The 18895-nt window shown below is 39.0% G+C and overlaps 1 protein-coding gene across 3 annotated transcripts; it reads right to left on the bottom strand.

The window, feature by feature from the left end:
- Positions 1-303: 303 nt before the first annotated feature.
- LOC114157718 (GRB2-associated-binding protein 1-like) lies at positions 304-18554 on the bottom strand. Of its 3 annotated transcripts, XM_028038861.1 has the most exons (14): positions 18331-18551; positions 18055-18200; positions 12543-12671; positions 11944-12109; positions 10472-10661; positions 9212-9840; positions 7008-7090; positions 6813-6922; positions 5545-5840; positions 4861-4932; positions 4025-4121; positions 3571-3700; positions 3356-3484; positions 304-2670 (listed from the first exon to the last, which is right to left on the bottom strand). In XM_028038861.1, exons 2-14 carry the CDS (start codon positions 18127-18129, stop codon positions 2485-2487), a joined length of 2292 nt encoding a protein of 763 aa, XP_027894662.1. In that variant the 5' UTR covers positions 18130-18200; positions 18331-18551; the 3' UTR covers positions 304-2484. The 3 variants fall into 3 exon arrangements, with proteins under 3 accessions (XP_027894662.1, XP_027894661.1, XP_027894664.1); XM_028038860.1 differs by having other exon boundaries at positions 18055-18552; XM_028038863.1 differs by lacking the exon at positions 4861-4932 and having other exon boundaries at positions 18055-18554.
- Between the last annotated feature and the right edge of the window lie 341 nt (positions 18555-18895).

Below are 18895 nucleotides of genomic sequence, written 5' to 3'. Positions count from 1 at the left end.
ATCTTTCTACATGAGCACTGCTATTACTGACATCATTTTATTTTTTTAAACTTAATGTATTTTTTTATACTGTGATTGTTTTCAGTTATTTTTCATGTGTAGAAAACCACTGCCATATTGGATGCCTAACAGAATGAATGAAGTTTGATTCAGGCACCAGAAGAGCCTGAAAGTCAACGTTAGCTAAAAATCAAATGCAGAAAAAGATTTTCTGAAAGTGTTAGGAACACCAACAGAATCTTAAAGGTGCTAAAAGATCAAAAAAGAGTTTAAATTAGTAAAGAAATGAGAAGAACAAAGAGGTTATGCATTTTATTTTATTTCTTTAATCACAATATTCAACAGTTAAATATTATATCCAAATTTAACACTATAAAGTCATAGAATTTACATTTCACAGCTTTTTTGTTTTCAATATTTGACACTTTTTTTATTATATTTTGCTGGATTTTATTGTTTCTGCTGATGGTGATGTGACCTACAAGTGTGGATTCTTTCAGATAATTGTTTTTAGATTTTGAAATTGCTTAAAGAGATGTTTCGCTAAAACTATGTTGGAAAAAACCCTGAGATGATTTTCTTCTTTTTATTGCGATTGACATTTTTTTTACTTCTGGGTTTTGATAACAACATAAACAAAAGTAGCATGAGAAGTATATATATCTTAAGAGATGCCAACATCAACTTTGTCCCTTAGTTTCATTTTTCAGGCTGGAACAAACATGATACTGATGATTATAATTGATGTAAAATAGCCTGAATTATTTTGTCCATATTTACGGTTTTAATAGTTAATTATGTATCTAAGCCAACATTCATCAAGGTAATTCAAATATAACATTGTTTGTTTTGACACAACTGATTTTAACTTGAATTACATTTATTTCAATTAAATGCCTGCAGGTAATGTTTGTGTGATAATTAACTAAATTAAACTGGATAAACTACGCTTGTCTGTTACAGGTTTATTCCGAATATTACATCTGGAAAAGGATTGTTTCCAGGGCAGCAATGTTACTTTTTTCTAATACTTCTCTTTGAAAAAATGTCAAAATGCTAAATCAAATGTAAGATAAAATAAAGACCAAAGCAGAATTTAAGCTTATTTGCTCTTGAAAACGTCAGTAAGGCGTTTTTTGTATTATTCCAACTGTTCAAAGACAAATAATCATAAAACTCATATCACCCAAAATATCTTTAAAACACAAATCCTGCAGTCATCACTAATTTATGAAACATTTGTTGTTAATGTTTTAACACACATAAAAAAATGCTAATTTCTGTTTTATTCTAAACTTTAATCAGCAGAAACACGAAATAAAATCTGCGTCTTGTTTGAACTTATGTCAGAAAAACTTACTCAAACTCCCTCCATGAGACATAGCATCAACGTTGCCTAAAATGTAGTTAATGTAAATTATTTTAGACAAGCAAAGATTTACGCTCACTGGCCACTTTATTAGGTACACCAGGTGGACTGATTATTACCAGAAATAGTAAATTAAACAGACAGCCACGTCTCAGGTTTATAGAAAATGATTCAAAAAACAGAAAATCCACAGTGAGCAGCAGCTGTGAGGTTTAAGGTGAAAGAAAAGGCAACTGTGGTGCAAATATTCACACATCCAGATGGTTTGGTCAGAACTTGGAATAAATATAATAAAAGTGGATCAGCAGCAATATGATGATGTTGTTCTGGTAACATAGATTAAATCTCTAAGCTATGAAGAATTAATGCTTTTCTAAAGTTAGATACAAATTGCGTTACTGAGGTGTGTCTAACAAAGTGGCCATGGAGTGTAATTGTACAATTTAAAATAAATTATTTTTACCACAAGGATGCTAAAAAAAATTCAGATGAGCTACTTGTGATTTACATTCTGGTTGAGCTTTTAAAGGGGCAGTATCATGTAAAAATCTACGTTTTTGTGCTTTACTTCATGTTATATTATTCCCTCATCACATTCTTTCAAGCATGTTTGAGAAATCCTTTAATCTCCATGGCAACCATTCAGCTGTGCAAAACGCCTGAAGGGACCGAAAGCATGTCGCCTCTTTTCCCCACTCAGCAGCTCCCCCACTAAGCTCCTCCAGACTAGCCAGCAGAAATTAGCAAACACCTGGTGGAACTGCACATGTGCTGAGAGTTTCAGTGAAACGCTGGTGAAAACGATGCTAAAGGGTTAATGGAGGAGCCATGTTGTGACGACTTCCTGAAAGAAAGAGCAGGAGTCTATTAAACACACAGAGGCCCAATTTCAAAGCTTAAATTTACAAAGTTTTTTTTTCTTTTTACGTCATACTTGACATGAGTAGAATTTTTACAACAGAAGGTAACATAGGTACTTGATACAAAATACGTGATACTGCCCCTTTAAGAAGAAAGAAAACAAGATTTATTGCTTTAAACAAACATTGATGTCTGTTTGTCTGATAGTGAGGAAGTTAATCCAAACAGCTGGGAGTTTTTTTGCCCCAGCATGTCTAGCTTTTCTCTTTCTCTGTGGACATCCTCCCATCATGCCACGCTTCCCGGGTGTTCTTCAGGGCCTTGGTCCGTTTGGGATCCACCACCACGTAGTCCACCCGCCTGCGGTCGCCGCGCGCTCGTTCATCACCTGCTGCAGCGTGATCACTGCTGCTGGGCCCACCTTCTGCTGTGGAGCGTTTCTAAAGACACAGAGAAGATTCGTGACATGGAGTTTTAATTTATCTCTAATGAGTTAAGCTTAATGCACTGGTGTCCAAACTCTTTGCAACATGAGCCACAACTGTGAAGTTAAAAATAGAGTTGTATCTCTTTTGTTGTGAAAAATGCAAAAATAATTACAGTGTAAATGCAAACAAAATACATAATATATTAATAAAATGTATTAGCCTGGTTTCTATGCAGAAAGTATCTGTTTAGATGTATTCTAGACTACAAAAACATTAGCTGAGCCCCTCTTCTTAAAAAAAGTACTTATTCATTTGGCCTAATTTAATAAATGGAAGCATCAAATTATTTTTTTTGAGTAAAAGTTTGTTAATGTTTGTGGTACTATCAAGTTAAAATGAAAGGCAATGATTCTGTAATTAAAGGATAAATAGTTTGTGTGTAAGTTTTCTATTATAAGATTATTTTGAATTTTTCTACATCCTTTTTTAAATCAGTGAAATCTGTGTGATTCTTGAACTGTCAACAAGAATCATACCAAGGGCTGCAAATGGCCCCCGGGCCACACTTTTGACACCCTTGTTGAACTTTATAAACACAGTTGGTTCTTTGATGCCCTCTAGTGGACAAACTCCAAGCAGGTTAATTTTTCTTATTTTGGTGAAATCATATATATATATACATATATATATATTTTACCTGTCTTGTTGGTGTCGATCGTCCTGTGTGGAGGTCCAGGTCCAGATACTCCACCTGTTTTTCAGCTCGTTGTACCAACGGGCTGCTGACTCCACCCTCAGAGCCGCGGTGCAGCATCTTCCTCAGCGACTGCAAACGAAAACATTCAAATTTTAACAAAATACCAGACATAAAAATAAGCATTTGGTGATCAAAGATGATAAAATGTGTTTCACCTGCTCCCCAGCACTTTGACTGAGGCTGGAGGTCACCATGGTTACGTAGCTGTCGTCGGGGTCATCAGAATCAGAGGATGGGGATGAGCTTTGGGCCGAGCTCGGCCAGAATGACCCACGAATGGACGGACTGAGACACAAAAAACACAATTAATTTATAAAATAATTGATAATTTTCTAAGGATTCTTTCAAAAACAGTTTTTACTTTTTGACACTTCATTGCTTTTATTTTTTTCCCCCACCAAACTTACTTTACTTCTCTGAAGATGTCTATATACAACCACATTCATTCACAGGAGATATGACATACTGTAATACTAATTTACGGCCACAAGGTGGAAGCAGAGAGCAACGCAGCTGCAGCTCTTCACCGTCTTTCAGAGAGCGCTTCACATTTATGGCTAAATATATTTATTTCTTCCTGCTTCAGCAAAAATGTTGACGCCAACTCACCCCCGAGTGAAGGTCCGAGTGACAGGTGAGCGAACAGGAGGCGGGACTTCCTGCCAGTCCTGCGACACCGGAGTTATGTCTAGAGGAGCTGGTTTTACTGAAATATACACGAAGAACATTCAAGACATTCAGGGCAATATTAATAAGTGTAGTTTTGTTTGGATGTGACCCAGTAAAATGTAATGATAAATAATTATGCAAATTAATTGACCATAGATATCAATCATTTTTGCACCCAAAAATATTTTCTAAATCTTATGCAGTGGCAGCATCATGTCAGCAGGGGGCAGCATTACAACATACTCTACACTACAAATAGTGAAAATAACGGAGTCCTGTCTTTTCTCTGGAATCTTGTTTTAAGAGCATAAAACTGCAAATCCCAAATATAAGTCAGCATCTTTAGTGTTTGCAGGACCAACACAAACATGAATTATTAATGTTTAATGTTCCCATGTCCTGCATCTTTTAGGTTTCCTGATGTTCGTTTGCATTTGCGCTGCTGCCAGAACCTTTTTCTGCAGACTTGTCAGGTAAATCGGGTGCAGGTTAATAATTAAAATCAAAAGAGGCAAGTTGGGAACAGGAGTCATGAAATGACAGAGTTACACAAGACGGAAGAAAGGAACTATGAACTCCTTACTGTTTCGAAATGACTCAGTAAGTCGATGATAGACTAAAGCTGCAAACAAAACTTAAGAGATAATAATGTTTTCTAATACATCGGTAATATGAAAGATCTTCACTAGCATTAGATGTGTTTAATCGATACATTTGAATGCTTGTCAAACTCAACACTCTAAAGCCAGATAGTTTTGCAGGACTGAAGTTTGTACCTTTTGTTTTATGTGTGGCCTCTGCAGGGATCTGGCTGCTGTTCTTCTCCGCAGACTGACTGCCACAAACTCCTGCAGAGGCATCATTTTAGGTAGAAAACAACTTTAGGATTTTAGACTTGAACAAATCAGTTGTTTTACGCAATCAGAACGACGAGGCAATGTTAATTTTAAATCACCTTTCATAAGATAATTGTCAAAGTGCTTTTAGATGACATCAAAAAGACAAAGAAAATTCCAAACAGGAAAAACAATATTTTTTGAAATAAAGAACTGGGATGGATTGCTTTTCATCTAACCAGTTAGGTTTTAAATGTTAAAACAAAAACCTTTAAAAACACCAAAACGAGATAAGACTGAACTCTGCATTCCAGGGAGGCCTTGAGGCATTTAAAGCAAAGATGCAGCAGACCAGTTCACCAACCTGTTTTCTTATTTTTGCTCTGGTAATAAATGTAAAGTCCTTTTATCTCAAATCACAGAATCAGAAACATATAAAGTAAAATATCTTGTTTAAGAAGCATCAGTTTGTGGACGAACAAAAAAAAACCCCAGTAGTGGTCTTGACTAAAGACAATTGTTGTTTTAAGTATAATTTTCTGTATCATAACCTCATCATATCAGAAGTCTCAGTGCATCATGACAATAATAACCCAACAATAACCCCGACCAGCTGCCACTGACCTTTTCGCTGAGGTTTCAGGTTGCGGTGGATCGGAGGAGGAACGACTTCAGCTTCACCTACGCTGGTGTTGTGCATTGTATTCCTCCACAGGGGCGGGGTGGAGGGAAAGACTGGAGTCATTGTGGAATTACGAAAACCCATGTGGGCCGGCGGAGGCACTTGCCTCCCCAGCAATGCCAGGTCACCTGTAGCAGCAATGGGATAAGCAGGTAGGGAGGAGGTCAATGGAGTCATTGGGACGTAGTTGCCATCTTGGAGCTCAGCAGTAAAGTCTGATGGACCCCCTGGATTAGCCCTGGATTAAAAACAACAACGTTAGATTAGAATTTAAAAAATACAAAGTTTCTGCAAATGTTTTAAAGTATAAAATCTTTAACCAGCAACTAGATCCTATAGCTGAGCCCTAATTCCATCAATCCTTTCAAAACTAAATCCAACCTTCTTTTAGCTTTTTAGCTAATTTTGGCTTTTACATGTTTTTTTCCACACTGTGTGGATTGTATTACTCTAGATTAACATGCTATAAATAAAGCGAGTTAATCTACAGTAACATGTAGACTAACATGTTACTGTAAATTATTTGTGTAGCACATTTCAGCAGCGAGGCAGTTCAGAGTGCTTCTTAAAAACACACACACACACAAACACACACACACACACACACAAAAAGATAAAAATTAAAGCTAGTGCTAATAGATGCTATTATTATTTTTGCTCCTTTTAGCTTTTTAGCTAATTTTGGTTTTTGCATGAGTTTTTTATTGTATATTACTGTAGGTCCCAACCTAGAAGCTACTGTTAGTATTTCAACTAAGTTTAACAATTAAGCTCATTTTAGCTCAGAAGCTGTTCTGACCTTACAGTTTAGCTTTGTAAACAGAGTTCTGCACAAATTTTTAATACCCTTTGTGTTGGATTTTTGCATTGACTGAATGTTTCCCCTCCTCTTCTACAGATTTTCTACTTGTGTTTTGCAGGCTTTTGCTTAATTCTGCTGCTTCTTTCTCATTTCTTACATTTCTGCGAGTCTCAAATGTATCTGCAATATTCAGCTAACAGCATCCACCCCGCATCTTCACAGGAGATGCATTTTGTTCTGGTTATAAGTCATATTACATCCTTCTGCTTTAATTAAACCGTTAAATGTTCAACAATAAGCCATTTCCTAAAATTAGCTTCATTTGAAAGAAGAGCTTTGATATAAACTGGTGTAAAAACGTTTTTCAAAACCCGACCAACACGACAAAGTGTTTTAATGCTGACTCACCTCGGTGCAACCGGTGGCTCATTGGTGGAGGCGCTCATGGGAACATAACTTTCATCCAGGTCGTCATCTTCAGAACAAAGGCTTCCCAGAGGTACCATGCCTTTATTAAACTGGGAGGAAGAAAGAACAGGAGGGAACATGACTTAAAGATGAGCAACAAAATAAACGATTGCGTCATTTAAAGTGGTAACTCACAAAGTAGGTGTTGAAGCTCTCGCTGAACTCAAACATGGTGGCTCTGTCAGACTGAGGCCGAGGAATGAAGACAGATTCGCTCCCTGAAACAAAGATATTAAAAATCTTGCATCTGAAAATGTGAGCTCATCGACATCCTCCTTGTGTCGACATAGATTCCTCCAAAATTAAGTGAAATAAGCCAAAATCAAAAGATAAAAACCTGTTGTTTAGGTATTATTTGGATCTCTGCACACATTTCTAAAGAGAAAACTGAGCCTGATGAGATGTGGACGTAGACGAGGCTGGCACAAACCAAACTGTGTCATATTTTATGTTGACAGCTGTAAACATCCTCCTCATTTCAATGTTCATGCTGCTTCTTTATAACGGAAGAGTTACTGCAAAAGTAATTAACAGGAGGTGAAATAATTTCTACACAATAATATCTTTGTTTCGTTGCGGGGTAAAGTTCTCATCTTCTTAATAACTGCAGTTCTGGTGAAATTACTCTGAACACAAGCAGGAGTTGTTCCACTAAGCATGAAATCCGCAACCCTGCCATCTGAGAACAATAAAGCTTCTTAAAAGTAGTTTTCTGATCTCCTGTGAGCTCCAGAGGTCACGACAAATCTTACTCCCGCAGTGACCAAAAAAATGCAGCCATTTTTAGATAAACCATTTTAATTGTAAAATATTTAGCACCACGGAGAGTCGTTTCAGACAACAACACTTTTCAACTGTTTTTATCCAATTTAATGTTAATTTATGGTCAGGTCTCCTACTTTGTGGAAAGCTTTCTCCTAAAAATTACATTTGTTCACTTTCTACTTTTAAATCATTAGTTAAAGTTTACTTTAATAATAGCACCTTTAATTTTTGAATCTTTCATTTTAATTTTTGTCTCACATTTTAATTGTTTTGGTATAAATTTTTAATTTCTTGTGTCATTTTGTTTTAATTATTTCTGTTTATATATTTTGTAACATTTGCTTACAGAGTGCTACACATAAAGTATTATCACCGATGTATTAATATAATAATGAACTAATGTACCTCTCAGAGCTGCAGGCATTCGGTTTTGCCGTTCGCTGAAGTTGCTTGGCAACGAGCTGTTTTACTGGAGTTGCTGGGTGTTATGGTGCGTTCACACCAAATGTACTACGGACGTCAAAAGCGAATCCAACGCTTCAGGTTTGATGTGTGTGCACTTTGACGGCAGACGGCTGACATTTTGCTCACAGTCAGATGCATCAAACACGTAAAAATCGCTCTAGCCATTATTTTCCTATTTGTCGGACACGTTGGACGCTCCTGACGGTTCAAATCGCGGCGCGCCACGACGGGCCCTTGACGCGCCTCCATATACTTTGAACGTAAATCACGCACCATTAGGCAACGCCTGCTGATGTGTGGCGTTGCATTCTGAACCTCATTTTCCAGATACCAAAAAACTTTAACTTATTGCCAAAAACTGACTGGGTCTTTTTTCAAGTCCTTTGGCTGTTTTTAGAAGAAATAGACACCCAAATGGAAGTACGGTACCAAAATGTGAATTTTAGAAAAAAATAGAGTCCCAACTGGAAGAACAGAAATGTGAATTTTGCATAACAGGTCCTGCTGTGGCTACTCTTGCAAAAATGCCAGAGAAGTTTTTTAGGAGGTTTTCGTCTCAGTTTTCTGGTTTCAAAAAGTGTTTTCTTTACTTATAAAAATAGCAGAAATATTCTCTTAGTTAACTTCATACAAAATATTTAAATATAAAAGTTAATTTTGTGGTAGAAAAACTGTCTCACTCCTCACTCCTTCACCAAATAATCAGATCAACCACAGCAGCTTGTTAATCACAGCAGGAGGCTGACGGACCAGGAGGAGAGTTTAAGCAAATAATAAATAAATAAACAACAATAGATCTACCATTCGCATAATCTTGGCTCTGTAACATTAATAGTTTAGCAAAAAATACATTATTTCTTGATAGGCTCCAACACGTCCCTTTAATTCATAGCAGGAAGTCATGGTTGTTTTGAAGCAATCACATAAGTTTGTTTTGAAGGTTTTGCTTTGTTTTAGCTTTGTGCTACACCGCCCCCTACTGGTTTGGCATGTTTAAAACAACTCAGGGGTGGATTCAAGTGGATGAAACCTTTTCTGAAACCAATGTGTACAATATTATTTGTTATAATTGATGTTGCAGAGATATTCTTCAGCAATGATGTCGTTACCTTTTGTCAGCGCTCCTCTGTTGATGCCTTCTTCTCTCCTCTCTGGTTCAGAGTTGGCTCTTGGTGGTGCACCAGGCCCTGTGTCAACAGCGGCGATCTCTCCATGCAGTGTGACGGTGGGGGGCTTGGGCGGCCGAGGAGGAGGAGGCGGGATGGCGGCGTGGAGCTCGGCCTGAGTTAGCGAGTCCACGCTAGGCGTAGAAGAGGGCCGGTGTGGGGGAGGCGGCTGAGGGGTGGATGCTGGACGGGGGACCTGGTAGCCACTCGTGGTGCTTGAAGGATGAGCGTTGGGGCGGTTGTCATCGCTGAGTGTTATGGCAGCTGGACGCAGGTGGAAATCTAAGGAGTGCTTCCTGGGATGAGGGGAGGGGTGGCCGTGAGACCGGGCGGCTCGTTTCTGGAAGTCGGAAGTCATGGTGGCGTCCAGGGACTGGCTGAGGGGGCTCGCCATGGCGACCACTGTCCAAGGAGCCGACCTGAACCCGGTTGAGGATGGAGGTGGAAGGCTGGTTGGAGGAAGAGAAGAAGAGGAAGAGCAGGAAGAGGAGGAGGAGTAGGTGGCCAAGGGAGGAGGGTCGAGGTTACCACTGTAGTCCGTCTCAAGAGAGGTGGATGAACCCAAAGCAGGCCTGAAGATAAAGGTACAAACAAGTGTTACATTACTCCTGGTGCAAACTTTGCCTCATTAAACCCAATAACTTGTGGCTGCAGCTTTTTCTCTGACTGTTCCAGTCCAGTGAGACAAATGAATCCAGAAGGAACAGAAATCTTTTCATCAGCGAAGGCGAACTCTCCCTGCAGTGTTTTTATGCTGAACTGTAGCGTGACGGTGGGAGAAGTCAGCCGTGGTAGAAACCTGTGGGTGTGATCCAGGTTGAACTCCAAATCCCTCGCTCTTACATGCAACAAGTCTAAACCTGAGTCTCTCGTTGGTCTTTTGTTCTCTAGATGGTTTTATTCAGGATAAATCTTTTAGAAGTCGTTCAAACATAGATGAGTCTCAGAAATAAACAGTTTCTTCAGTAAAACTCATGGCGACTTATTTGCTAATCCTTTTGTTTAATCACCGTTTCCTTTGGTCTACTGGCGAAATTCAGAATCATAAGATTGAAACCAGTTTTAGTTAGATGCATATCTTGGTAAAGATCCCAACCTCCCACATTTGAATGATTATCAGAGCTTAATTTACTAATTTAATACAAGTTTGGACCAAAATCCGAGGTTGGAGGTTTTTCTTATTTAGTTTTATTGGTTGTTTACCTGGTGTGACTCTGGCAGTTTGATAGCCACAGGTAGTCATTCTCTGCACCGCTATCGTGCTCCAGATGACGCACATTCACAGGGTCGTATGGGGGTGGGATGGACCCCATCACCATGGTGATAGTAGGCGTGCCTCTGGTTGCAGTCACGGAGGTGGAGGCAGAGTTGGACCTTAATTGTCTTTCTGCAGCTAACGGGAGGAAAAAAGCCGTGTTATGTCTGCACAAATCAAAAATATACAACGCAGAAATTATGCAACCAAAACATTGTTGCTACTTTTCCAAACCACATTTTTAAACTAACTCCGTTGTACTGAGCTGTCGGTTCAAAAAGACGTGTTTCCTTTGAGTACACAGCTGACGACTCATCATCACCTCCCATAAAACATGACATCTACATTTAACGACATTTTTATTTGGTAATATTTAATTGCTGGTCATTAGTGAAGTGTCTAGTTGTGGCGAAGATGCGTCAGGATTTGGCGTTTCCTTCCTCAGGATGGAGGTTAGGAGTAAAAGCAATAGATGGAAAAACTCCTTTGTACCCACAGAAACCAGATCCCTCAATTTGTGAGTTACAACTCTGTCTTTTATATTTATGATGCTTGCGTGCTTTTTCTGTTTCCAACATTGTCTGTGCACTTTTATATCATTTTGTATGATTGAAATGCCTGGTTGGGAAATAAATTTCCCCTTTGGGGATAATAAAGGAACCGAACTCAACTGAACCGAACAGAATGAGGCAGAAAGAGAATTTAAGAGACTCCGAACATGGCAGAGCTGTTGGTGAGCTTTTCAGAAACCACTGATATAAAGAATCTCTTGGGTCAACAGAGAATAATCTGAAAAGGGAAGATTATCCAGTGAGCAGCTGATGTGTGAATGAAACTGTCTTTTTGATACCAGAGGGAAAATCAAGACTGACAATGACTGAGGCGTCAGATTTTTTCAAAGATTATCGTTCCGTATTTCGATAAGGAGCTTCTTCTACTCCAAATAAACAGATCTCATGGAAGAGTAACTGACAAACGTGCAGCAGCTGCGTGACGGTACCATGTCTCCAAAAAACAATCCTCCAATCGGTGGATTTTCCACAAATAATTTGGAGCAAGAAAAATCTGCGAATGCGTGAATTTGTGAATATTGATTTGCTAAGTATGTGAGTGCTCACTGTGCAAATCCAGTTTACCAACAAAGAGAAAATTATAATATGATTTAGTCAATCACGAGTCTGAAAGTAAACACAGTTGGTGTATAGAAAGAAGCTGGTGAACTATTGAGATCTCATCTGAGTCACTGGCACACAACCCAGCAGACCTTTCATCCATATTTTTCTCTGCATGTTCTCCCTTTTTCTCCTCCTACCAGTTTTCACACTGACTCAATCGCTGCCCACACAGACAAACTAAAAGCAAGCAAAACACAGCAAAAGGGACATTTTGGGTTTGGCTTATCTCATGCTTTGTGTCGTACCGTCATCGGTAGGGTTGAAGCCACACAGGAGGCAGATGGACGTGACCCAGCGGTTCATGTCCTCCTCAGACTCGGCCACCAGGTACCAGGTCCTCTCCTCGGTTCTCAGGTCGAAGACAAAGCTGCTCTCCAGCTCCTTCTTAGTGAAGGAGAGGCCGGCGTCGACCTGGAGGAAAGAAAGAGTGGGAAATGAGGAGAGTCAGGTTTCTGTACGTCTGTTAAAGCGTTTATCTAAGCTTCTCCTGACAGACAATCAGAAATATACTACTGCAAACATCTGGTTTTTTAAAAAAAATAGATTTCCTTCAAGTAGGGACTTTCGGGTAATGAATAACTCTTCAAGTTTTCATAATGTCTGTCAATTTTTTCCCTTGTACTTTGGCTGCTTTTTGTTTTTGTCAGCAGGTTTTATTCTTTTTGTTTATTTGGTTTACTTAAATGGGTTTAAAGAGACTCCTAAACTAAATGAAATTAATCTCTGTAGTAGCTGGTTACAATTGCATCTTCGAGAAGTCGGTAAAAAATCAATTTAAAATGGGATCTTTGATCCTGAACGACATGACGACACCACTTTTTTAATCATATTTTGGTGTTTTTACCTGCTCACACAGATTCAAGTTGATGGTCCCAATTGGCCGCCGGGAATGCTGGTTCTTGTAGTACTGCAGAACGTCTGGTTCTCCACTCAGCCGACCACTACGCAGGACGAACCACCGCCTTTTCCATGCCTGGTGAAATTCAGTCATTGCAGAGATATTGAAGTTTTTGTCAACAACATTAAAATAAAATCTGCTCTTCTGCCTGTTGGCTTCTAGACCAGGAGTCAACAAGCTGCAGCTTCAAGTGGCTTTTTGGAGCCTCCATAATGTCTCTTTAATAAGTTTGGCTAAAAAGAATCAATTTGTTTTAATACCAGATGCAGAAGGGTTAGCAGTTTTCCAATTTTCTATTGAATGCATTCGTTTAATTTCCACAACAGAATGAGTGTGATTTAAGCTTTTTGTACTTTTTTAATGTATGTGACTCGTTTTTTATTTAAATTTTTTTTAAATGGTGTTGAAGAGAACCTGTGCAGTACAAATTTCACTGCCTATTTTTGTCTGAGCACATGACAGTAAAGTTATTTCATTATTTCCATTTCACTCAGACCACCAGTAACATTTTAGACCCATCTTTCTTTTGATTAGGTAGAAAACTATGCAAGTTTGTTTTTAAATCATTTTCCACAAACACAGCAACGCATAGTAGAAAATATAGCTATCCTCTTTTTGCAAAAGATTAGTTTTTTTCTGAATTGTAGAGGTAAACACGAGAGACCAGCTGACCAAATGTGCTGGAGCTCTGCTTGGTTTGCTAGGTAACGTGCTGGGCTCAGCTGCGGTTGCTAAGTAACAGGCTGGGCTCAGCTGCGGTTGCTAAGTAACAGGCTGGGCTCAGCTGCGGTTGCTAATTCAGGGGTAATAATCCGATTTGTGACTTAGCAATCCGGAGGTTTTTGAAATGTCTGATTTATGAGACACCAAAATCAGTAACTTATTCCTAAAAACTAGTTGGGTGGATTTTTTTTTGAAGCAGTAGAGACCCAAATGGAAGTACAAAAACAAGCAAAAAGTCAATTTAATAAGTCCCGTTTAACACCCTGGCTTTTCCTTTTAGAGTGGCAGAACCTCTGTTCTGTTTTGTTGGGTTCAGTTCGGTGCCATGCTCACACCGGGTCTGTTGTTTAAGTTTTTCCCTTTTACAAATAATTCATCACCATGCCACACTTCAGCAGCCGTCTGCAGCGGCTCTGCCAGCACTTTCCCGACAGTTTTTTCTTTTTTTCAAAACGCCAGGTAACATTTGCTGCTTTAAACTAGTTTTATGAAGGTGAAACTAAACAATTACTCTTTGAATTATAAAAGTTACAGATCGCTGCTCTAGACTTTTGGACTTCATAAACAAAGTGGCTGCTGGTTGTAAGATCAGATTATGAATGTTTTTCATTTTTACTCCTACACACATGACTATTTTGACTGAAGCCGGGTGCTGTCCTCATGCCCAAGGTCTAATGCTTCTAACTAAACCTGAAAACTAAACTAAACATAGCACACACACAGTGAGCTGTTCAATGTAACGCTGCTCTCTGGATGCTGTCATCACACAACAGGCATTGTGAGTACAGACCATCTTCCTCCATGAGAGAGCCACAGAATGACACCTCATATTTCAGACATGACTCACAAACTGTGTGTGTGTGTGTGTGTAGGTAGAGTGTGACCATGATTATTTAAAGGTGTGAAGCAGAGCATGGAAAAACATTTTAAAGTGAATTTGCAGCTTATATTCAGAGGAAAAGGATTCGTTTTTAAAAGCTTCGGTTTATTTGTGCTAATGTTCAGCTTCTCTGTGTGGAAATGAACTTCAACTCGTCCAAAAACAGAAATCCCTTCTTATCCCTGCTGACCAGCGTTTCAAAACAAAACCAACAGGACTCCACAAAAACTCAGCAACTGTGTTCATATGGTCAAAGTTTGTGCCAATGAAGCTCTGAGGCACATTCCCCTTTCTTTCTCTCCAAACACAGACAGGAAGAAGCTGAACAGGAAATGCTGGTAAGAGATGGCAGTGGAAGTGCCTGTTTGTTCTCAGTCTGTTTGATAATCGTTTGTCTTCAAGCTGCTGGTCCAATGAAAGCAGCAGGGCGGCTGCTGCTTGCATGAAAAATATTTCGCTGCACCTTCTAACTTGAGAAACGTTTGAGTCGTTTGTATTTTGATCCGGGTTCATTTTAACAGTTGAATTATTTTACACTTTGGTTAAGGTGTGAAAACTCCTCCATACAAACCAATCTTTGAAACCAGTGATGTCATCTCTCAGCACTGTAGCTCAGTTGACTTATTTGTTCAAGTTTCACTATGAACTATTTATCTTACATTTATAAAATGTCAGTTTGAAATGATAACGGCTTGTATTTTGTTGTTGGAATAATCAGCATATTGTTTTCATTGAGGTTAATTAAAAGTTATTAGTTTTTGCACTAAGGATTGGATGTCCAGGAAAAAGTTTAAACCATAAAAATGATCTATATTAGTTATTCAATGTTACGTTTTAAACTAGTTGAGCTATTTTCATTTAGGGAAGAATTTTCTTTTTTATCGTCTGTGCCAGATTCTGTGAAAGTAGTTTTAAAAAGCCAGTTTTCTTTTTCATCTTCTGAGTAAGACAGAAAATTTCACCTGGAGTCGCCAGCAATAATTAGACTTGGAGTTAATAAGTACTAAAATAAGATTGTTTCTCTAATAGATCTCATCTGAAATGACCTTATTACTGATTTAAAAAAAAAACAGTAATAAGTGTCCTCAGGTTTGAGTGCTTTCCAACTAATTAACCCACTCAGACAGAAAGCGCCTCACTCTGTAAATAAAAACAGTCTGCTCAGTCGGGAAATGACAAAGCATAAAACTCACCAACATTTCAGACATAAAAAAACACTTTTTTGAGTAATGTAAATGTTTTAGATCCTGTAAATGTATTTTTTTTTAAAGAGAACAGCGACAGCAACTATTTAGATAAAGTCAGGAAATAATCAGAAGGTGTGGTCTTTGGTTTCACTTACTGGAGACAATGCATCCGTGTGATCAAACATTTCACTCCCTCATCTTTTTTCACCTCAACTAAACCCGCAGGATGGCCTGCTGGCTCAATCTCCTACGCTACTGCAACAACACATTTTGGTATCATTGTCCCAACTCTGACCTATGACCCTAAAATTCACAACTTTTGAGATGAGAGGTGCAATTGTCTCCAAGAAACGGTACAGGAAGTCCTGTTTTTGTTGTCTGGGGTTTGTCAAAAAGCCTCAGTCTGTAATAGTTTGTTAGTTAAACAAAATCAATCAAATAGCAAGCAGCTAATTAATACATCTAGTCTCTGCTAAAACGAAGAAGCAGCAAAGTGTTTTGTTTTATCTCACCTTTCCGGCTTTCATTTCGAGAGGAAGATTTGAAAGTAATAATGATAAGCTCTCTTCCTGTGACAGTCTCCTCAAGCTCCCTAATGTTTCCTCCTTTGACCTTTGAACTCAGGAAGAGGCACAATGGTTCTAAAATAACACTTCCTCCTTCCTGCCGCTAAACTAAAATTAACACCGCATCTTAATTTGAACATTTCCCCCCATCTATTTACTCTTGACGCTGAAACAATAAAAAAATGTCACGTCTAATTTATTGCAGTTTCCCAAACAGAAGACAGGTGACCATGCACTGCTTAATGTGCAAGTAGTGGAAAAACAAGTTGCCATTACAGGATAACTGTCAATATGTGATTGCCAACTACCCTGCACATTCATGGCAGGCTCTGTCGTGGTGAGCAGCGCCTACACGAGCTTTATTGACATGCTAAGAAACCTCCTCCTTGTTCTGATTGGTTGTTTCTGACAGATTTCTGCAGATAGCATGTAGATAACTTGATTTTTACCCAGATTATGTTTTCCTGTCAGGACATAACAAATAATTGCTGCAGCTTTAAGAGTTTCAAACATAAACATCTACAAACATTAATAGATGTTTCTTGTTTTATTGTGGCACCCCTCTGTGGAAAATATGATGTCCAGCAGAGCAGGACCATGCTGTCCAGATCAGGATGACCCATGCTGAAAATCCAAGCCAAGAACGACGACAGCGTTCTGGTGTTTGGATACGATCTGCCCATCTCAGTTTGCTTTAGAAAGCTCTGAGTGGCTCCAGCACTAAGAGAGGAGGAGATGCATCTAAAAACACTGCATGAGGTAGAAAAAGGCCTCATGCAATGTATGAAATGCATAACATTTGCAGATTTTTCCCGCTTCCAAGGCCCTCAGGGGCGTGGTCTGCAGCATATTTGCGAGTGTAGTTGAAGTTACAAAATCTACCTCGTACTGCTTGGTGTTTCTGTGTTTCCAAATCTCTGGGAGAGGCCTCTTTTTTCCCCAAACAGGCCCAGCTGAGAGCGATTAGTTTATTACATAACACACGAGCACACACACTGAGGTTTCCACAGAGGGAACTTTAACCATATTCTTAACATGAACACACGGCTGCTGCTGCCATCAGACTGCAGATCTTTGATCATGTGTTGACAACAGAAACACAGCTGGATGGAGTGTGTTTATCCACACACTGCGCGAGGATACCATCATGTAAATGTCTGCTTTTCCTTTTTCTTCCTTGTTTTCCCCTTATAAACTCAATCAGCTACAAATATAATTGAGATAGAATCAAATCTTCTTGATAATTTGTTTATTATTTTTTCCTTTTATGGGTTGTTTTTAAAAGTGAAATAATCCCAAATTCTCAACTTGAAAAGCTGCATTTCTATATTTTACGTTATTTTCTCCATTCTCATATCAAGTCCAAATATACTTTTTTTTTTTACATGTCATTATTCCTGCCAGACTTCCCTTCCACACATACTTTCTAAGGAAGGAAGGCAAACGACAATAGAAGAGGAAGAGAAAGTCCAGTGAACGAGTGAAAGAGAAAGAATTGGAGGGTTGTGATAAGAAAACAGCAGTTTGTCTGGAAATATGGAGATTATGAGAAAACATGAGAAAAAGGAGAAAGGAGATTAGCTTCACTCACTGGTGAGGCATGTCAGAAATGTGGGGTGTGTGTGAAGCTGCTTTACTGGAAAGTGAGTCCATCTGTTGTCCGACAAAAAACAGCATGTGGTAATAAAAATGTCGCTTTTTCTAAACAGCCTGTGTGTCTTTTTTATGTGTTAGAGGAGAAAACAGGAAAAATCTAAACAGATCCAAGGTTTTAGTTTTAAACCCAATTTGTATTTAAAAGATGCTCTCTGCCTGTGTGTGTAAAAAGTCTTAGATCAGCTTTTAACAAAACTTTATTGATGATCCACAGACCGAAGTAAAGTTTAATCATAGTAAAACGTCGCTGCAGCTGACAGCTGCGCTCGATGTTTAACTGCTTTACAACTGGGTCTTGAGGAAATGACTCCTTGTGTCAACAGTGATGACACACACACACACACACACACACAGAAAACTTCAGAGTTTAATTTAGAAAACTCTCAGGAGAGAATCCCTGAGACATGATGTGCGGTTGCTATGTTTTTATAGGAAATGTTACTCACATAACGTCGCAGTTTTTTCTCCGGAGGGGATTTTCGCAGCCATCCTTCACACACCACGTCTCCTGCTCCGCTCATCCTCAACTGGGTCAGGTGTCAAATTAAAATATCCAATCTGTCAACCAGGATGTCAACCAGGCACTCAGGGACTGAAGAGGAGTCAACGCAGATCGATTTGAGGGGAAGTGGTCAGTCAAACTCCCATCAGGATGTTAAGTTTGCAATCCAATTTCAGAGCAGAAGAGTTTTCCAAAATGCCAGGAATTTAAATGAGCTTACGTCTACGCGTTGTTTTCCTTCCTCCTGTGATCCAGATGAATCTATCACATCTCATCCCCACATGGCCGAGCCGCTCCGAGTCTCTCCAAGTCAGCGAGTCACGCCTCCTCCTCAGTGGGTTTCCACTTCCCAGCAGAGCCACGCCCTCCTCTCCCTGCTGCTGCGATAACCGAACACAATGCCTCAGCTCGGACATTCCTTCGCTCCTTTTCTCTCCTCCCTGGTTGTTCCACTCCTCCTCTTCCTCACTCCTCCCATGCTGCTCCACAGCTAAACAGGAAACTCCCCCTGCGGGTCTGAATGTTGGGAGGAAGGAGTTTCCTCGTGTTAAAACTCACATGGATTATAAATAAATTATATAGCCTTTAGGGCTGCAAAATGATCATAAAATGCATAAATAAAACCCCAAACATACAGCAGGAATTCCCCAAAGAAATATTTAGACAATATATTTTAATTTATTTATCTTAGTCAACACTTTATATGTGCTATTTTTTAAAGTAGGAATTATAACAAACGTTATAAAAAATTTTTCTCTTACCTACATGCGATATTAAATACAAAT

This window comes from Xiphophorus couchianus, chromosome 14 (genome assembly GCF_001444195.1).
Source record: "Xiphophorus couchianus chromosome 14, X_couchianus-1.0, whole genome shotgun sequence".
Lineage (NCBI taxonomy): Eukaryota > Metazoa > Chordata > Actinopteri > Cyprinodontiformes > Poeciliidae > Xiphophorus > Xiphophorus couchianus.
The sequence above is the reverse complement of the archived record's forward strand: the minus strand, read 5'-3'. Positions and strand labels throughout refer to the sequence as shown.

What these genes read in the sequence shown, in the direction of transcription:
- LOC114157718 (XM_028038860.1), bottom strand. Translation starts at nt 18,129, where the DNA reads ATGAGCGGAGCAGGAGACGTGGTGTGTGAAGGATGGCTGCGAAAATCC. An exon ending in CAGAGGAGCGCTGACAAAAG is followed by an intron (nt 7,091 to 9,211) that starts GTAACGACATCA and finishes TCTTTGTTTCAG; the next exon opens with GGAGCGAATCTGTCTTCATT. An exon ending in GTCAAAGTGCTGGGGAGCAG is followed by an intron (nt 3,485 to 3,570) that starts GTGAAACACATT and finishes TTTCGTTTGCAG; the next exon opens with TCGCTGAGGAAGATGCTGCA.